The sequence below is a fragment of the Pholcus phalangioides genome, unplaced genomic scaffold (assembly GCF_987345545.1).
Source record: "Pholcus phalangioides strain wild (caught in Gottingen) unplaced genomic scaffold, Ppha-v1.0 ptg000014l_1, whole genome shotgun sequence".
NCBI classification, from domain to species: domain Eukaryota; kingdom Metazoa; phylum Arthropoda; class Arachnida; order Araneae; family Pholcidae; genus Pholcus; species Pholcus phalangioides.
The window spans coordinates 26,664,448-26,681,564 of record NW_028301607.1 but is presented as its reverse complement, the minus strand read 5'-3'; the positions used below and the strand labels follow the sequence as shown (position 1 = coordinate 26,681,564).

The 17,117-nt window shown below is 40.5% G+C and overlaps 1 protein-coding gene across 5 annotated transcripts in view; it reads left to right on the top strand.

The window, feature by feature from the left end:
- LOC149078373 (uncharacterized) overlaps nucleotides 1-17,117 on the top strand; it is a 173,733-nt gene that overhangs the window by 107,660 nt on the left and 48,956 nt on the right. For all 5 annotated transcript variants that reach the window (XR_016193925.1, XM_089242021.1, XM_089242022.1 and 2 more), the window contains 2 exons: nucleotides 8,798-10,355; nucleotides 15,101-15,377. Coding sequence is in view for 4 of the 5 variants with exons in the window: in XM_089242021.1 (XP_089098147.1) it covers nucleotides 8,798-10,355; nucleotides 15,101-15,377 (1,835 nt within the window). In the remaining variant the exon portion in view is untranslated. The remainder of the gene's footprint in view (nucleotides 1-8,797; nucleotides 10,356-15,100; nucleotides 15,378-17,117) is intronic.

Genomic DNA, 17,117 nt, shown 5'->3' with positions numbered 1-17,117 from the left:
GAATAAAAATTTTAATATTTCGACATTAGTGTTATTATTATTATTTTTCAACTATGGTGGGAGAGCGATTAAAATTCATGGCACGGAATCTAAAATCAATTGTAAAAGTTTTTAAATTGCTGATCAGGAGTCATGACGAGTCCTGATAGAGAGAGGGAAAAGAAAATTTTTTTTGCTATCTTTTTTTCTCCGAGAAATAAATTAGATAAAATCTGTTTTAAATGCGTTTCTTTTTCCTTCTCTCGCTTGTGTTTTTAATTTTGTCGATAGTGGAATGAAATGTGGATACGTGTGAGAAAGAAAATATTTGTTTAAAATTTTTTTTTGTTTGAGGTTAAAAAAGTAATATTTTTGCTGTTGTGTGTGTGTGTGTGTGGGGGGGGGGGGGGAGACCTTGTTGCCATGAAAATTGTTAGAAGTGAGAGAAGTCAAACTTTTTTCCTAACTTCAGTCAAATCCCGTTAATTTTTCCTCGCAGTCTACACGCCATGATCTGTGGCAGGGATAGACAAATTCCAGGCACCAGCTCGCCACTGTGACAAGGGAATTGGTATCGGCGACTAAAATATTCTGTGTGAGATTGCTACATTGGAGTCTGAAGATTAATAATAATTAAAAGTCTTAATAATCATACATAGAAACTTTTAGGCACCAATATAAATTTTTTTAGTTGATATTAGACCTACCACCGTGAAGAGGTTGCTGTCAGGGAAGGATATAGATAAGATATTTTCCCCTAACGAACTTGAAGCGACCACCAATAGACAGCGCCTTCATTTCCAACCCATCTCATTAATGGCAGTAAATTGCAATATAGCGATATGGCCAGAGTTGGTGTTTGGTGAAGTAGTAGTTGATATGAGACCTGTCGCCAGGGATTTGTCATGTCTTATAATAAGGTATTAGTTTATTACAATATATATATATATATATATGACGTATATATCCGATAACCATGAGAAAGGTTCAAAAAATGTATGTCTTAATTCAAAAAGAGAAATGAATGTTTTATTTTCAAAAAAACAAAACAAAAAACGGTTGTAGCATGATAAATGCTTCGGTCATCAGCGTCTTGCTGTATTCGAGCGATGTGAGAGCGAACCTATTTTTATTTTTCTTGTGCCTTTCTTGTATCTCTACTTTTTGTATATATATATATAAATTCATAGAAAATAAAATTGAGCAATTTGAGAGATAGGTAAGAGATAGAGAAGTTATAGTATATAGAAATTATTGGTTAATACTATTGTTTATCGATTTTTTACCAATTATCAATTATGTTAACCCTTTAAGCGGTTTTTAAGATTTTTCTGATCCACATTTTAACTGCCACACCAGAAATAAAAGCGTGTTAAGAACCCGCGATGTTTCGGGATGACCGAAGTAAAGCAGATCTAATTTGACGAGATATCTCGGGATTGTCGCTGTAGGTGTTAAAAAAATTTAATCAATATTGTGGTTCTTTCCTAATTTTTTGTCACCACCACAAAAAATTCATACGATGACCCCTTTAAAGAGCATTCATAAACGGATATTTTGATCAGAATTTATAGCCCATACTCGTTTCTATTCCTATCCGTATCAGCAATCAGCGTGTGATAACAATACAACCTTTATGCCAGGAAAATTTGGTTTCCCATCCCGTCTCAAATTCTTCTCTGAAATGCTGACGTTTTAGCAGTTCGCCAATTACATTTATTCAAAACTGCAATCACTTTATATAAGAAACAATGCCATTTGTCCACGCGCTCTCGGAAAATACACAGACAACATTGTATTTACACAAACACATAAAGATATATTTTACACAAACGTTTTATTTCCCTAGCGCCTAGGTTTTGCAATTCTATTACCTTGTGAAATGCAAATCATCGAAAATCTACCCCATTTTAAAAGAAAACTCAAGGATAATACATTTTCAGAATAATTTATATTAGAATTTATGTTGAAATATTATCGCGTAACTGCACTACCCACTAATCTGCGTTTTAATATCTAATTTACGTAGCACTCCTATAGCCAGCCACCATGTACAGCAAAGATCCTCAACCTTTTTTCTAGTCGCGAGCATTGTCTTGCCCATCATCAAATGAAGATGGCGATAAATCACCCTTATGGCAAATTTGACATACCAATTGCACGAAATGAGGATTATTTGAATCCTTCGATATACAATTTGTCCAAGGTGTTTACTTGGGACTTTGATCAAGTGCTCGCGAGCACGAAATCGGACGTGAGCATCGAGCACTCCAGGAGCACCGCGGTTCTCGCGAGCAAATGGTTGACGATGCTTGATGTAGAGTATATAATTTTTTTAAACACAATAGATATATCATATGTATTTTTGATTGTTGATTTCATGCTTTTTTTAAATTCTTTGTTCAACTCGAATTAATATTGCGATTATTTTGCGTTTTGATTTTCTTTTCTTTTATCAAATATATATAACAGTTGTTTTTCTAAAGTCCTTATAATTATAACCCCCCCCCCTTCCAGTATTGGCAATTAACTACCTATTGGGGAATGATGCATATTATGTACGAAATTAAAATCTAATAATTGAAAATGGCAAAAAGAATTATAATAATATATGATGAAATATAGGCATGTTATATATATAGTAAGAATATAATAATTTTTGTTTTCGGCGCTTTTTGCACAACAGTCTAAAGTTATGCTTTTGCGCTGATAAAACGAAGAATGAATAGAAAAATTTATTAAAAATTGTAGAAACTGACTTTTTTCTTCTGAAGGAGGTAAAAACTGAGAAAAAACATGTTAAAAACTACTAATAACGGTAAATACCGTTGTCTATGGTCAGTCAGAGAATTTATAGGCTGCCACCAGTCGGTACAAAGATACTCATTGCATATTGCACCATAACTAAAATTTGCATTTGCATCATTATTACTTATTATTGATGAACCGTCGGTTGTGGCACACGTACCTTCATTGTATGCGGACGGAATCTAATTATAAAAGGGATTACGAATCTAAAACCGATTCTCGTACTTTGAATTTGATTTAACGGTGTGGACAGAACAGCGACTGACACATACAGTACTTTCTGGGAAACTGAAATAGACCGTGTAATTTTTGTTCCTGCCTATATATATATATATACACGCCCCCCCCCTCCCACCCCCTTCTCAGCCTGTATAATGTACTGCGTTCGGAACTTATTTCTATGAGTTCAACAGCTGCTGTCTGCACCGTCGATCGGCCCGGCCCGTGTGTTGACATTGGTCTGAGCTGACCCTCCGCACTACCCCCGGAGTCAAGCATGTAATGTATTGGTCGGCCGACCGACCGTGACTATCACTTTTATACTCTTCTCTCTCCACCCTCACGGTGATTATATACTGTACGTACATAGAGATCTGTGCGTATATACGGGCTGGGGGGGAGAAGACTCGGATCCAGGGCCGGGTAGTACCTGAGGAAGATATGGATGGTTTGCACCTTATTTCATGTTTTTTTTTTTCAACCCTCATCAATCCTCTCATTCAGAAACAATGAGGCAATTTTTCTTTTGACTCAACAAGATCTGAAAAAAAAAAGAAAGAATGTTGTTCTGTGTATTGTGGGGTAGATAATGACATTTGTTCGTCATCAACGATGTAGATTGTGTCTCCGTTTTGAATGGGACTGTTGTACGTTTCGAGATAGGGGGAGGGGTGGTGCCGCTGTTGTTGCTTTTTATGTACTACACTAACCGTTTGACAGATGTTCAGGCACATTTCCAGCGTATTTCCTCAACACACCCACACTCGAATATGAATTTGAACGTAAATTGTGCATCGAATGATATTGTACAACAGCTTATCTATATCAATATTTAATTTTTTTTGTAATTTTTTCTACCCTGGTGTCTCTTGACCCTTTTTCGACCGTGCCCCCCCCCCCCCTTAGAAACATATTTGTTTTCTTGTGCCCTCTTTTTTCTTCACCAAGGGCCTTGATTCTCAGAGTGAATGAATATATCGTCGGCGTTCAAGCAGAAGTCGTCAAGTTCTGTGACTCCCAATTTCGAGGCGCGAATGCGAGCCGATCTCCCGGTTAAAAAGTATCGCCACAGAGAGCAACAGGCCTACAAACGGCACAAGTATTCAGTCAATACTCTTCACTTCTGAAATATAGATGGCAGCACGGAAAAATCAGACAACACTAGATACGCACTCAGGCTGTAAGGTACACACACTTACACTCCCGGCGCAACTCAATAGGTAGTAAATTTGCCCACGGCGATAGACCTGAGTTGTGCTCGGTTTGAAGTAAAGAAAATCGTCAAGTCCAATTTTGAGATTTTATCAGTTTAAACTTTTGAGTCGTTATGAAAAATAGTAGAAATTATTTACAGGTTTCTCTAACTATTACAGTAGGTTTATTAATATTTAGATAACTCAGGGCTCCCACTTGTCCTACTTTTCCTACTTTTTGGTAAAACTTCCTACTTTTCCTGCTTTCTTACCAAAACAAAATTCGTGTAATTGATTTCAATGGAGGAAGGAATAATCGATGTATTGCCAAATATCACAAATGTAATAGATTGCAATTAATAATTCTGCTAAAAGCAGAAATTGCACGTTTTTCAGATTATTTGGGGGGGGGGGATATGAGTGTATGTGAACCATTTGGTGTACGTATTAATTTTTCTTTCGTTTAGTTTGAGGGTTTAACAAGTACAGTAGTCATTAAAAACTTCCGCGTGGATGGAAAAAATAATTTTTTATTTACCACTTCATGATCTCGAACAGTAAACTGACATTCAAAATTATGGTGCATATTTCATGCATAGGTGGAACAACAGTTTGCATAACAAAGCAGTTGGATGCATAGTCCTATTCTAGGTTTTGTGATTCTGATGATACTCAATGGCATTCAATTGTCTTCTGTATTTTTAGGGCATGCAGAGGCATAAACAATGTTTACAATGCACAGCAAAGAGCTAGAAATGAAAGTGCTTCATTTTTCAAAAACGATTACAACTGGCATTGAACAGTAAAATGTAAACAAATCCCTTTAAAAAACAGATGGACAGCGCAGTAAAACTATGTGGTTTACCTCGACTTATTTACATTGGACCCTTTAATTTAAACGTTTCGCACTGTGGTTTTTTAAGTGGTCTCGAAAGAGCGTCATATTCTTGAAAAACTTGCATGTCTTCATAATTTGCTGTGCGCATTGTCAAAGAGAGTTGACAGACTGGACTGTGGGAAGACTCTAAGAAAGAATGTAATGTATATTGTGAGGAAAAGGATTATCTGTGGTTGCTAATACTTTAATTTTGGCAAAAAATTGTTTCTGTTACCAAATCATTTCTGTCATTTTGCTTTGGCTCCTGTCAATCCTATAGGATAACTAAAACAGTGTTATTAATTTTTTTCTTTTATTTTTTAAAATAAACAAAACAAAAATTTATAATAGCATAATTATTTTATTTATTATGCTATAATTATTTTGTCTACTGTTTAGTCCTACTTTTTTGAGTGGAAGCCCTGATAATTGTTTCTCGTGGCTCATAACTGTTCATACCATGTGTGAAATAATCAATTGGAAATTTTTTCTAATCAACTGCAATAGTCCGTCAAACGTTTTTAGTGACTTGGTGATTTTTGCTTGAACGCCGACGAGATGTAGCTTAAAATATTATAAACTAGCTATAAGCCCGGGCTTTCTTCAGTTACTGGGAGGATCGAAAAATCGACAAGCCATTGTAAGGAATATATAAACTGTTATACATATACTACCAGGGTTAAAGAAGTGGCAAACCACTGTAAAGGCATGTGCATGTCTGAAACGCATTGTTAGGGAACCACGGTAACCAAAGTAAACATTCCGAAAGTGATTGTTGATACCCAGTAACTATTGTTGCCCGACAGGTTTGTGCCCATTTCGGGCATTTGTCCAAGCTCTGACGAACTTTTTTAATGTAGGCTATCGTTCAATCCGGGCCCTGTTTGGTATACATGCAAAAATTTTCCGGCGATAGATCTGAAATTGTAGAATTGCATAGAGAACACACAAGCACGCACGCAGACAGACAGATAGACCGACAGACAATTTGTGTATTGGGGGATTTCTGTAGCTCTGGACTGGGATACCCGTCAGGTCCCATCATGGAGGGGTAGGTGTAGGCCAGGCATCTTCAACCCGTTGCTCGGGAGCACCACGGGGCTCCCTGAAGCACCTAGAGTTTTCAGTGCTCTTCTCGCGAGCGCTTGATCAACGTCCCAAGTAAATACCGTGCACAAATCGGATTGAAGTGATGCATGGGTACGTCTAACTTTCCGTAAGGGGGTGCTCTTCTTTTGATGATGGGTACAGGCAGTGCTCGTGACTAGAAAAGGGTTGAAGACCTCTGGTGTAGGCTCTTACGGGTAGTTTCACTGAATTATGAGAAAAAGGTTACATTATTTTTTCACTTTTACCTTACCTTTACTGAAAAAGTAAGGGAAATTCTTGGGATTTGTGGTCAAGGAAATAAATGTAATTAAATAAAAATAATCAAGCAGATTTCGCTGTGGGAACCCTGTGCGAATTTATGAATGTGTTTCCCCTTCCCTCTCCCACCACAAGCCATCATAGCCCTCTTAATAATTCTCCATGGCCAGCTCAGAATATCCCAGATCCGAAAAGGGACGATTTGTATAATGTTTATCCGTGGATTTCATGTTTAATTGAGGGCTCTCTCTGTCTTGAAAGATCGTGAAACATTTGGCAAACATCTTGACAAATCGTGTCAAGCGAACTTCCAAGGAGCCAATGTATATAACAATCATGCTCTTTTTTTCTAGAAAAACGGTCTAAAATAATATATTTTCTTCCTCCTGAGTTTTCTGGGATTTCGTCTTTGTTGGTAAACATACTATATTTTTGTTTTTAATTGAGTAGTAACACACGCATTGGCGTACGCAGGTGGGGGGGGGGGGGGTGTTCTAATTCCGCCCTTGAGCCAAGATTATAGTGTTATTTGTGGGGGGAAAAGTAAGAACTCCCCCCCCCCCCCTCCCCAGAAGGAAAATAAATCTGGAAAACCCCCACCTCGAGGAAATTCTGCGTGCGCCTATGAACACACGTAAAGTTTTTAGGCCCCAATGCATACTTTTTATTTCCCCACGGTGACCTGGGATTCGTCAAGCGCTGGTTTAATATATTGGAGACGTGACTACGAATTCGGACACTACCATCGAGCACTAATGGGTGCTTCTGTGACAGTCTTGGTGCTCGCTAGGCCACGGTGGATAAATATTCCTGCTTTTGATCGAAACTTATCGGAGTAGCGATGCCACATTCGTAACGTACTTTTGGGGAGGGGGGGGGGGGGGCTTCACATCGGATGGATGGATGCGGATTTCGACGTTCGACTTCGCGACCAAAAATCGTTACTTGAAATCGATCCGAAGTAAGCTTTTAATTATGCTTGTTGTCCCAAGTGTTGGGGGGAATGATTGCAATGCAATGAAATTCGGCGGAGAGAGGAGAATCCTCTCCGCTATGGAACAGCTGCGAGACTGAACACATTCTCCTTGAATGAGGACTTTCCACAGCGCGGGAGATACCGGGATTTCTCCGGGGTGTTAACATTCTAGGACTTCACGGGAACTGCTTACAGGTTGTCTTGATGGTAGCAATCGAACGAACATACGGTGCTAACTAAAGATTTTCTTCTTTTGATGATGGATATAGGTAGAAGCGCACGCAGGGGAAGTGCTCAGGCGCCCCCCCCCCCACACCCCCCGAGCCGACCAAAAATTCGGAAAAGTTTAATATTTCGTTGGAAAAATTGAAATATCGAAAGAGAATATTTTTTATATGCTATACCAGCCGATTGATGTTAATTTAAAATGCTTTTTGGAGGACAGTAATGCAAAATTTCTCGGGAAGAAAATTTTTGTGTCCCCTCGAGAGGTTGATCCTGCGTACGCCGCCGGATATAGGCTGACTCGAGAAAGGTTGAAGACCGTCCCCCCCCCCCCCACACCCCCTGTTCTACGACTTCGCGACGGCCGCTCACAGGTTACATTGATAGTACAGTAGTTATCGACCAAAGGACATTTTTTCGCTACTGTTCAGAGATTTTTGGCTGATGGACAGTCGTATGTTGGGATCTCTTGTCCCTGAAGGGACTGGCCCTCTATTTATCTTTTATGCTAAGGTGCTCAACCTTCTGGATAGTGCGAGGCTACTTCGTTGGTATGGAAACGTGTCGCGGGCCACCGAAGTGATCGACAGCAACGTCGCAGGTCACTTGAGTGGTTTGGAACTGTGCTGTGGGTCACTCAAGTGATTTGTGAATGCGCCGTGGGCCGCTTAAGTGCTCGAACTGAGCCACGGGTCACTCAACTGATCGATGAATTTGCCGTTACCTAAGCGATCTTTAAATGTGTTACGGGTCACTTAAATGACCTGGAAATGCGCCACGGGTAACTTAAGTAGTCTGATTCCCCACGGGCCATTTAAGGGCTCGAAATGGGCCATGCGTCACTCGAGTGATCTGTAAGTATTGTGGGTCACGTAATTTATCTGAAAACGGGTCGCGAGTCCCTTAAGCGATCTGAAAATGTGCCGCGGACCACTTAGCGATGTGGAAGTGGAACAACATTGCGGGTGATCTGGCAATGTGCCGATTAGTTCATTTTTACAAAATTAGGCTTGAGGTCATTGACCATATCAGATGATTCCGAGGGCAATATTTGGCCCGCGGGTCATGGGTTGATCATATATGATTCTGTAAATTGTTGTTGAGTTATCAATTATCTAATTAATTTTTTTTCCTTCTTTCTTTTAATTCCAGTGTGGCTGCCACAAGCGGTGGAGAATCATGTCAGTCGAGTAGCATAGCAAGTGACAGCGCCAGTGAGCCCAGTTCGCCGTCACGGCCTGTCACTCCACTGCCCATGCCTCCTGTGCCTGCTCACCTAACCGACCACTGCCCGTACGAGTGCCTGAGGGCGGACAGCGAAGACAGCGGACTCGGGCCCAGTCCGGCAAAGTCGTCCATGGGCCCGGCTTCGCCCCTGGAAGGCGGCTATGTCTCGCCCATACAATTCGTTCCTGAGGCCGAGGACGACGACGACGACGACGTGGACGATGTGATGAATCGCGTGGAGACGTTGCTCGATCTCACGAATCGTCGGCAGAACGGCAGCTACATCAAGGACGGCAGTACGGATAGCTCGTTCATCTTGCCTTACGCGGTCGCGAACATTCTGGGAACCACGGATAGATTCGACCCGAAGACCCTGAACGGCATCTGCCACCAGAGAGGGAGCAGCGACAGGAGACGGGACAGAAGCAGTAGTGTTAGTAGTGGTATCGGTAAGAGTAGCTTCCGGTTCTGTCTGTCCGGGGACAGCGACTCCCCGACGGACAGCGATCGGTCAGTCGACTGTGAACGATCGTCCACGGACATTCCTCAAGATTCGGGACAGGAGAGGAGGAATGTCCTGGATTTCCAGTTCCTCATGAATGCGAAGAGTGCTGTCGAGAAGTGTCCGCTATCGGATACGGCCAGTGAGTTGTCCGTTGAGTCTTCGGTCGCTGAAGAAGTCAGTAGTAGTTGCAGCAGCAGCAGCAATTCTGTTTCTAAAGAGCCGTCTCCGTCACCCTCGAGTATCGAACTAGATGCAGCGGCGGAACTGGATGAGGCTCTCTGTCCCGTTGCGGACAGCGGACCCCTGGCTGCACTGTCCTCTTCACAAACGGTAAGTTCCTCAGAAAACGATGTGGTACGCGACGAGGCCCGTCGTTCACCATCGTTGTCTTGTAGTTCTGAAACCAAAGCCGCGGACGACGAGACGGGAGACGGTTGTGCCACCATGCGGCCACCTTCCAGCCCAAAGTTATTGTTGGACAGCGAGTCGGCGGTGCAAGTGTCCACCGACCAGAAATCTGCGGGAAATATATTTTCGTCGGAGGATACGCTCTGCAAGCGCGACACGACGACGAGCAATTGTGTTGTGACGGATTACCACGTCGCGAGTCTGAAACCCGCGGGTGAGATCCGAGAGGATGTCGACGTCGTGATGGCGGACTTCGAAGACGTGAGTAGACATTCGTCCACCTGTGGTATAGTTGGTAGTGGTGGTGTTAGTGTCGCCGGTCTGTGCCACGATCTCGCCAGCGACTGCTGCACGTCGTCGTCCAGCTGCAGCCAGGTCGCGAACGACGCGCAGAGCGTAGCTGCCGACGACAACACCACCTGCAAATGGCTGAACTGCGACGCGGAGGACGCCAGCGATTCCAGCGGGGATCTGGTGGACCACCTGCGCAAGTGCCATGTTCAGTCGCAGTTCGGGGATCAGAACGGAGACGGGGAAGAGACATACGTCTGCTTATGGGTCGGATGCAAGGTAATGATAATCATAATAATAATGATAACAATAATAACAGCTCGTCCATCATTGTTTCTTTTCAACGTTGACCTGTTATTACCAGTCGTTCAACCCCCATTACACTCCCAGCAATCTGGAATAAATCGATCTCGCAATCGATTTTTGTGTTCTCTTAATGGTCGGTTTCAGTGTCCTTAAACGCGAATGAAAAAATAGGGAAGTCAGTCGTTGAAATCAGTCGATCATGTCGATGATGTTTTAGAACAAAGCATTTAACTTTGCTCATGTTGTTCGATTCTCACGTGCTCTGAGTGATTGAAACACGAAACTGACCCACGAAATTTGGTTGCGGTGTAGGTTCATGTCCCAAAGAACTCAAGGGGTTCGAACAAGGTGTCTGTACAATTAATTACGCAATTTCCCAAATGCCGATTTTCTATTCGCCATGGTGACTTAGCGCCTGGTGGGATTTGTCAAGCCCTGTTTTTAGAATGAGCATTATTCCAGAAAATCATGGAAAAATTAGGCCTTATCAGGAAGTTGACTTATCTTTGGCGCCAGCTTGTGTGTGTAAGAACTGACATTCGCGCTAGAATTTTCTATTCGGAATTGATTATTAAATTGGGAACTAATTAAGAGTTACGCAAGATTTGCAAAATCGGAGATTTTTTGCATATTCATCGGGGAAAGTCAGACAAAATTTTAAGTTCTGGAGAAAAATCAGAGAAATAGCGTCTTGATGAGGGAAATGAACACAAGCAGATTTTGCTGAGAACTCTGATTTAGATGTGCTGTGTCGTCTTTATCGTAATAGGTGTGTATCCGGAACATTTTCAAACGAATATATTCAGCAGAAGCCTTTTGTAGTCATTTGATGTTTTTAAAATCGAATCAAGGGTTAATCGAAGAAGGGTTCTTAACTTCTTCAGGAATGGTTATGAAGACAATACTTTGCATCGGCTTTTTCAACCTTTGATCTGCCGAAATCAAGGGAGGTCTGTTGGTAAGTGGGGAAACTCGAAAATTTTATTTTAATCGCAAAATAAAAGATATTCAATTCTAAGCAACTGATAATAAAAACTCCATTCTATTGACCTACTCTGAAGGGGGTATTGATATATCCCTCGCGCCAGGTCGCCCACAGCAAAGCCGCTTGTAAGTTGCTCTTAATGCAGCTTTGCCCACAGCGACTAGAAAATCGGTATTGGCACCGGAAATTTTCTGATGTGATTGCTGAATTTTACGCTGATCACTAAATTTTTTTATTTCATGAGTTATTTGTTTCATCAAGTCCAGGAAAGGTCTAGAAAACATCAGTCAGGACCGTTTTTCTCTTGAGGAAAAGCCAGGCGTAGGCTTGGCTTCAAAAAAATCGGCACCTAAATTGTCTTTCGATTTGTCAAGCCCTGAGTCCTGTCAGGGCTTGACAAATCACAGTTGGCCAGGTCACTATGGTGACTGAAAAATTTATGTTGGTGCCTAAAACTGTCTGTGTAAGTACTAGCTCAGGCAAAGGAAAATTGCAAAGTATCAAGGGAAAAAACTATCCAAAACAATCCCATTTTTTTTTCAGCCCCCCCCCCCCCCGGTTCAAGTTTTCCGTGACTTTTCTTAAGTATCCTCTTTCTTGGTATGAATATTATTACTGCCATATCACTACTTAACTGGACATGCACTTTTCATGAACAAAATTACTCTGGAGAATTTCTAATGAATTGGTACATGCAGGAAACGTGTCATGTTTGTGTATATATAACGTGGCAATAATGTACTTATGTTTTCAGAGTTATGCTTGTTCCATGTTATAATGAAACAGCCATGTCTTTAATGGTTTAAAATGAAAACGGCAAGTGCCTGAATTTTCATGTTATATAAATATCATGTTGAAGGTCTACCTGCTTACTGTCTGCGGGCTGCTGGGAGAGACTTTAAAAAATATTTAATGAAAACAATAATTTCAATTGAAATTTGATTTAAAAAAATATTAATGGAAACAATAATTTCATAGTTACTTTTGGCAAACAATTTCGCAGTTACTAAGGGAATTTCATGATTATCTATCATGAATTTCTATTAATTATTGGAAAAAATAATTCCAGAATAATTAGCATAAAAGTATTTCAAAAGAAAAAAAAAAGGTGAAAAAACCCACCAAAAATTACACAGTTTAAAACTGCATTTACTAGCTAACAGTTATGTTTTCTAATGGTTTATTGCATTGCCATAGATTATGGGGGGGGGGGGGGGTTATTGAAGAAAAGCCCTTGAAGAAACCCATGTCACAACCCATTTATCATAATAAAATGCAAAACGATTTTGTCCCCCCCCCCCAGAAAATTCTGTAATGAACCATCACTGATATAATAATTACATGATAATTACCATATATTACCAGATCTATTATATTCATGTATATGCTACAACCAGGGGATTGGGTTTTAGTGTTTGACATGACAAGCATCAAAAACTAGTTTAAACTGCCAAAAACTGGTTTAAATCATCAAAAACTGTTGAAAACTGAAAAGCAGAAGTGACAGGACTTGATACCCAAAGCATTTGTTTTGCACATTTAAAATCAAATACAGCTTCAATTGGAAAACCATTGCATTATAAATGCTAGTAAATATACCATATCATAGTGCAAAAGTAAGAATAACAAGTTTGACTAAGGATAAGTAACAGGAGTTTCTTAAGCATTATGTACAAGCTAGCATTGCCAAATTAAATGACATTTCAGTCCTACAATTTAGTATTTTGATCGCTAGATATATTTCATTGTTGTGCACAATAAGAGTATCTCTCTCTCTCTCAGTGATTATCTAGATAATTTAATAATAACAGAAATCAACATTACATATACGATGTAATAAACTTTTTTAAACACTTATCTGTTGTAAAAAGAGTACAGCAGATGGTTTATATCAATGCTCATATATAAGTAGTTGAAGAAATTTTGAAAGGTCAAGAACCCGCCATCTTGAATCAGAGAATGTCAAAAATCATTCCATAGTTTTCCCTTCAGTGTGTTTATGTTATGCTTTATTCAAATTGTATATTTTATAAGGAAAAAACTATATATATTGTCCAAAATAATTCTGTAGAGAGTAGAAAATTATTTTGCAATCATATTAAATATTTATTCTTTGTATAACATAGTCACTGTAAACGATACACGCAATCAATGTGTGTATTTCCAATGGGAATATTTATATTGCAAAGTAGGCTATAAATATTTGACGTTTTTTGACAAAGGTTTTTGACGAAAGGTTTTTGACGTGACAGTTTAAACCGTCAAAAACTGCCATGTGTCAAAAACCTGCCAACCCCCTGACTACAACATATACAGCTTGCTTTCCTCATGCTTCGATATCATAAACCCAAAACCTTTAAAAAAACCCAGTGGGTTGGGTTTTTTGTGAAAACGAACCCGGATACTTTTTGCCAATCTTGTTGGTAAATGAATAACTGAAAGAAATAATTTCAGAATTGATGAAAGAAATAATTAATATCTTCCCCCCCCCCCGAATCGGAATGAATTCATGAAAATTCATATTTAATGAAAGAAAAAAATTCAGAAGCGAGTAAATGAAAGTCTTCAATAATTTAGGATCTCCTCTTCAACGCAGAGGCAGTTAACATACCCGACACGATACTGGACATTAAGCCCTTATGAATCTTACAATTCTAGATATTGGTGTGTGAGTTGGTGGCTCACGGGCTTCACTGAAACACACACGAAACTTACATAACACGAACACGGAAATTCAAGTATTTGCCATCTTTACTTCAAAACATTTGAGACACATGTTTTGTCAAAAACAAAAAAAAAACAGAGCACGAAACAAGCACAACTCCTACAACAGAAATACGCGACGCGCGCGCACGCACACACACACACACACACCACGTTCCTACATGTAACTAACAATTAATTAGCAATTACGTTAAGAAATGTGTGTACAAGGTGCATGTACGCTTAAGATGAAAGAGTAAGGACTGTATGAGTCCGCAGGGCCGTAACTGGGGTGGGGGGGGGGGGGGTAGCAACTGCCCCGAGAGCGGAAATTTTAGGAGGGAACAAAGAACACCGTTACAAAATTATCGAATTTTAAAGTTGTTGGAGGGGGGGTAGAATAATGTTTGCCACGAGCGGCAAAAATCCTAGTTACGGGGAGTAACTACGAGGGTAACACATACCCTGTGAGTCCTTGTACAGTTTCCTCGCGCGATCTTCAAATGTCTTCTTCATGCATACGTCCAAGGGGTGACCCATCTCTAAAAAAGGCTTTCCGATCATTTAGCTCTAATTGCAGAGCGATCTATAGACGGTTTAAGAAACTAAAAGAAATGCAATGAATCCTGCTCTCGCGCATATAGGACCTAGGTTTTTGAAGCAGTGAAAATTGAATGAAAACCTCGTCCTATATAATGGTAAATGCGGTAGATATTATATATAGAATCATTTTTTTTTTCCTATCATCGTATTAGTCAAAAATAGCATTTTTTCCTCATTCACGGACTCGTTTCCAGAAATCGATCGATCGTGACGTTACCCCCCACCTCGCTGGTGTGCCCGCTTTACGACCTGTACATTGCTGCGGTTTTTTTTCTTCTTCTTTTAACGAGCCTTTTAATCCTCCCCATCCCCCGAAGCCAGTCAGGCTCGAATAATTTGTATTTTGTTTGACTTTTTTTTTTTTGTCCTCCCTTGTGTATTTTATATAATTTTTCTGTATTGCGCCGTCGTTTTTGTTTTTTTATAGGTATTCGAGAGGGCGTCCAGCTCGCGCAGTTGGCTGGAGCGTCACGTACTGCTTCACGGTGGCAATAAGCCCTTCCGGTGCATCGTGGACGGTTGCCGGCAGCGATTCGGAACGGAAGGTGCCCTCCAGAGGCACGTCAACTCCCACTTCCCGCAATCCAACCGAAACGGCAAGAACGGGCACCACGGTGACCACGCCGGTGGCAACGGGCCCAACGGCAGCAGTAGGCTACTCAAGAGGAAGAGGAACCACAGATTCCGGAGAAGGCCGCATTCCGGTAACGTATACCATAAATATATAGGAAAGCCTCTTCTTCTTCTCTGGGTATTTTCATGAAAAATTTTAGCTTTGCATCTAGCAAGGGAGAACTATCTGAATCTTTGAAGTATTATTGACATCCCATGTTTTAAGTTTGTATTCAATCCGTACGGAACGCTTAGTGGTTACGAGACTGTTCTACGGAACTGTAACATATACTATATGTAAAACATACAAAAACAACAAACACATGTATCTTAAATATTGATATTTTTATTGTATCAAAAAATTCTACAGTTTCCGAAATTGCGGGAAAAACAAAGTTGGAAACCCATGCTCTACACCAGTGTTTCTTAAAAGTTTCCTAAAACTGAAACATTTCAAGGGCCAAATGGATTTCATAGGACATTCATATTGTTTCAGGAACTACCAAGAACATGGACAGAATATTTCAAAGATTCCTTAGAACATTGATATTGCTTCAAGGGCTTCCTAGAACATTGATATTGCTTCAAGAGATCCCTAGAACACTGATATCACTCCGAGGCCTCCCTAGAACATGGATAACATAGAAACTCAAAGGTTTCCTAAAACCGAAACAATGTAAGAGTCAAAAGGGTTTCACATAGGACATGGATATCGTTTCATGGGCTTCTTTGAATATTTATAGAATTTCAAGAATTCCCTTGAAGACGGGTCTTGCTTCAAGGGCTCCTTAGAACATGCACATTGTTTCAAGAGCTCCTCAGAACATGCACATTGTTTCAAGAGCTCCTTAGAACATGCACATTGTTTCAAGAGCTCCTTAGAACATGCACATTGTTTCAAGAGCTCCTCAGAACATGCACATTGTTTCAAGAGCTCCTCAGAACACTGATATTGCTTTAAGGGCTTCCTAGAACAGTGTTTCTCAACCGCCGCCGTCCTGTGCCGGGCCGTGAGAAATTCGCTGTTTCATTTTTCTTCCTTTATTTCTCATTAGTCGTGTGTATGACCGGGTCTTCCACTCATAAAAATTGGAATCAACCAGGCCGTGGGATTCCCAAGGTTGAGAACCACTGCCCTAGAACATGGATAGAATCTCAAGGATTCCTCAGAACACGGATATTGTTTCAAGAGTTCTTAAACGGTTTTAAAGGGTTCTTAAACTTGCAAACGGTTGCAGATATTGTTGCGAGGCTCTCCATCTGTAGTGTTTCTCAACCGCCGAACTCTGGCATCAATGAAACCGGGCTGTGAGTGTTTCGCCGCGCGCGTTTCATTTTTACCGATTCATTAACCACTAGTTGTATGTATGACCGAGGCGTTCCACCTACAAAAAAGAAAAGAAAATATATATATCAACCGGACCACGGGGCTTCCTAAAAAGTTGAGGAATCACTGTTCTAGAACAGCGTTTCTCAACCATCAACCTATTGGTCTGCGACGATGGCATAGGTGGTCTGCAGGAAGACTTGATAATGTGATTCCAACTGAATTAAAAATTTATTCAATTTTTGTAATGGATATTAATAACACATGGGTTAAAATAAAAATTATACCTTCATACTTGTGGGTTCACCATACCTCATCAAGGAAAATGCGATAAATTGCGATCCTAAACACGGGATATCACTAATTGTAGGGGGGGGGGGGGAAATGCAGTTTACGATGAATTTGCTAATTACTGCGAAAATGGGCGAAGGGTGGGCAAATAAAGGTTAAACCTGAAAAATATATAAAATGAATATGTCTCTACGCATTTACAGTTATAATTATC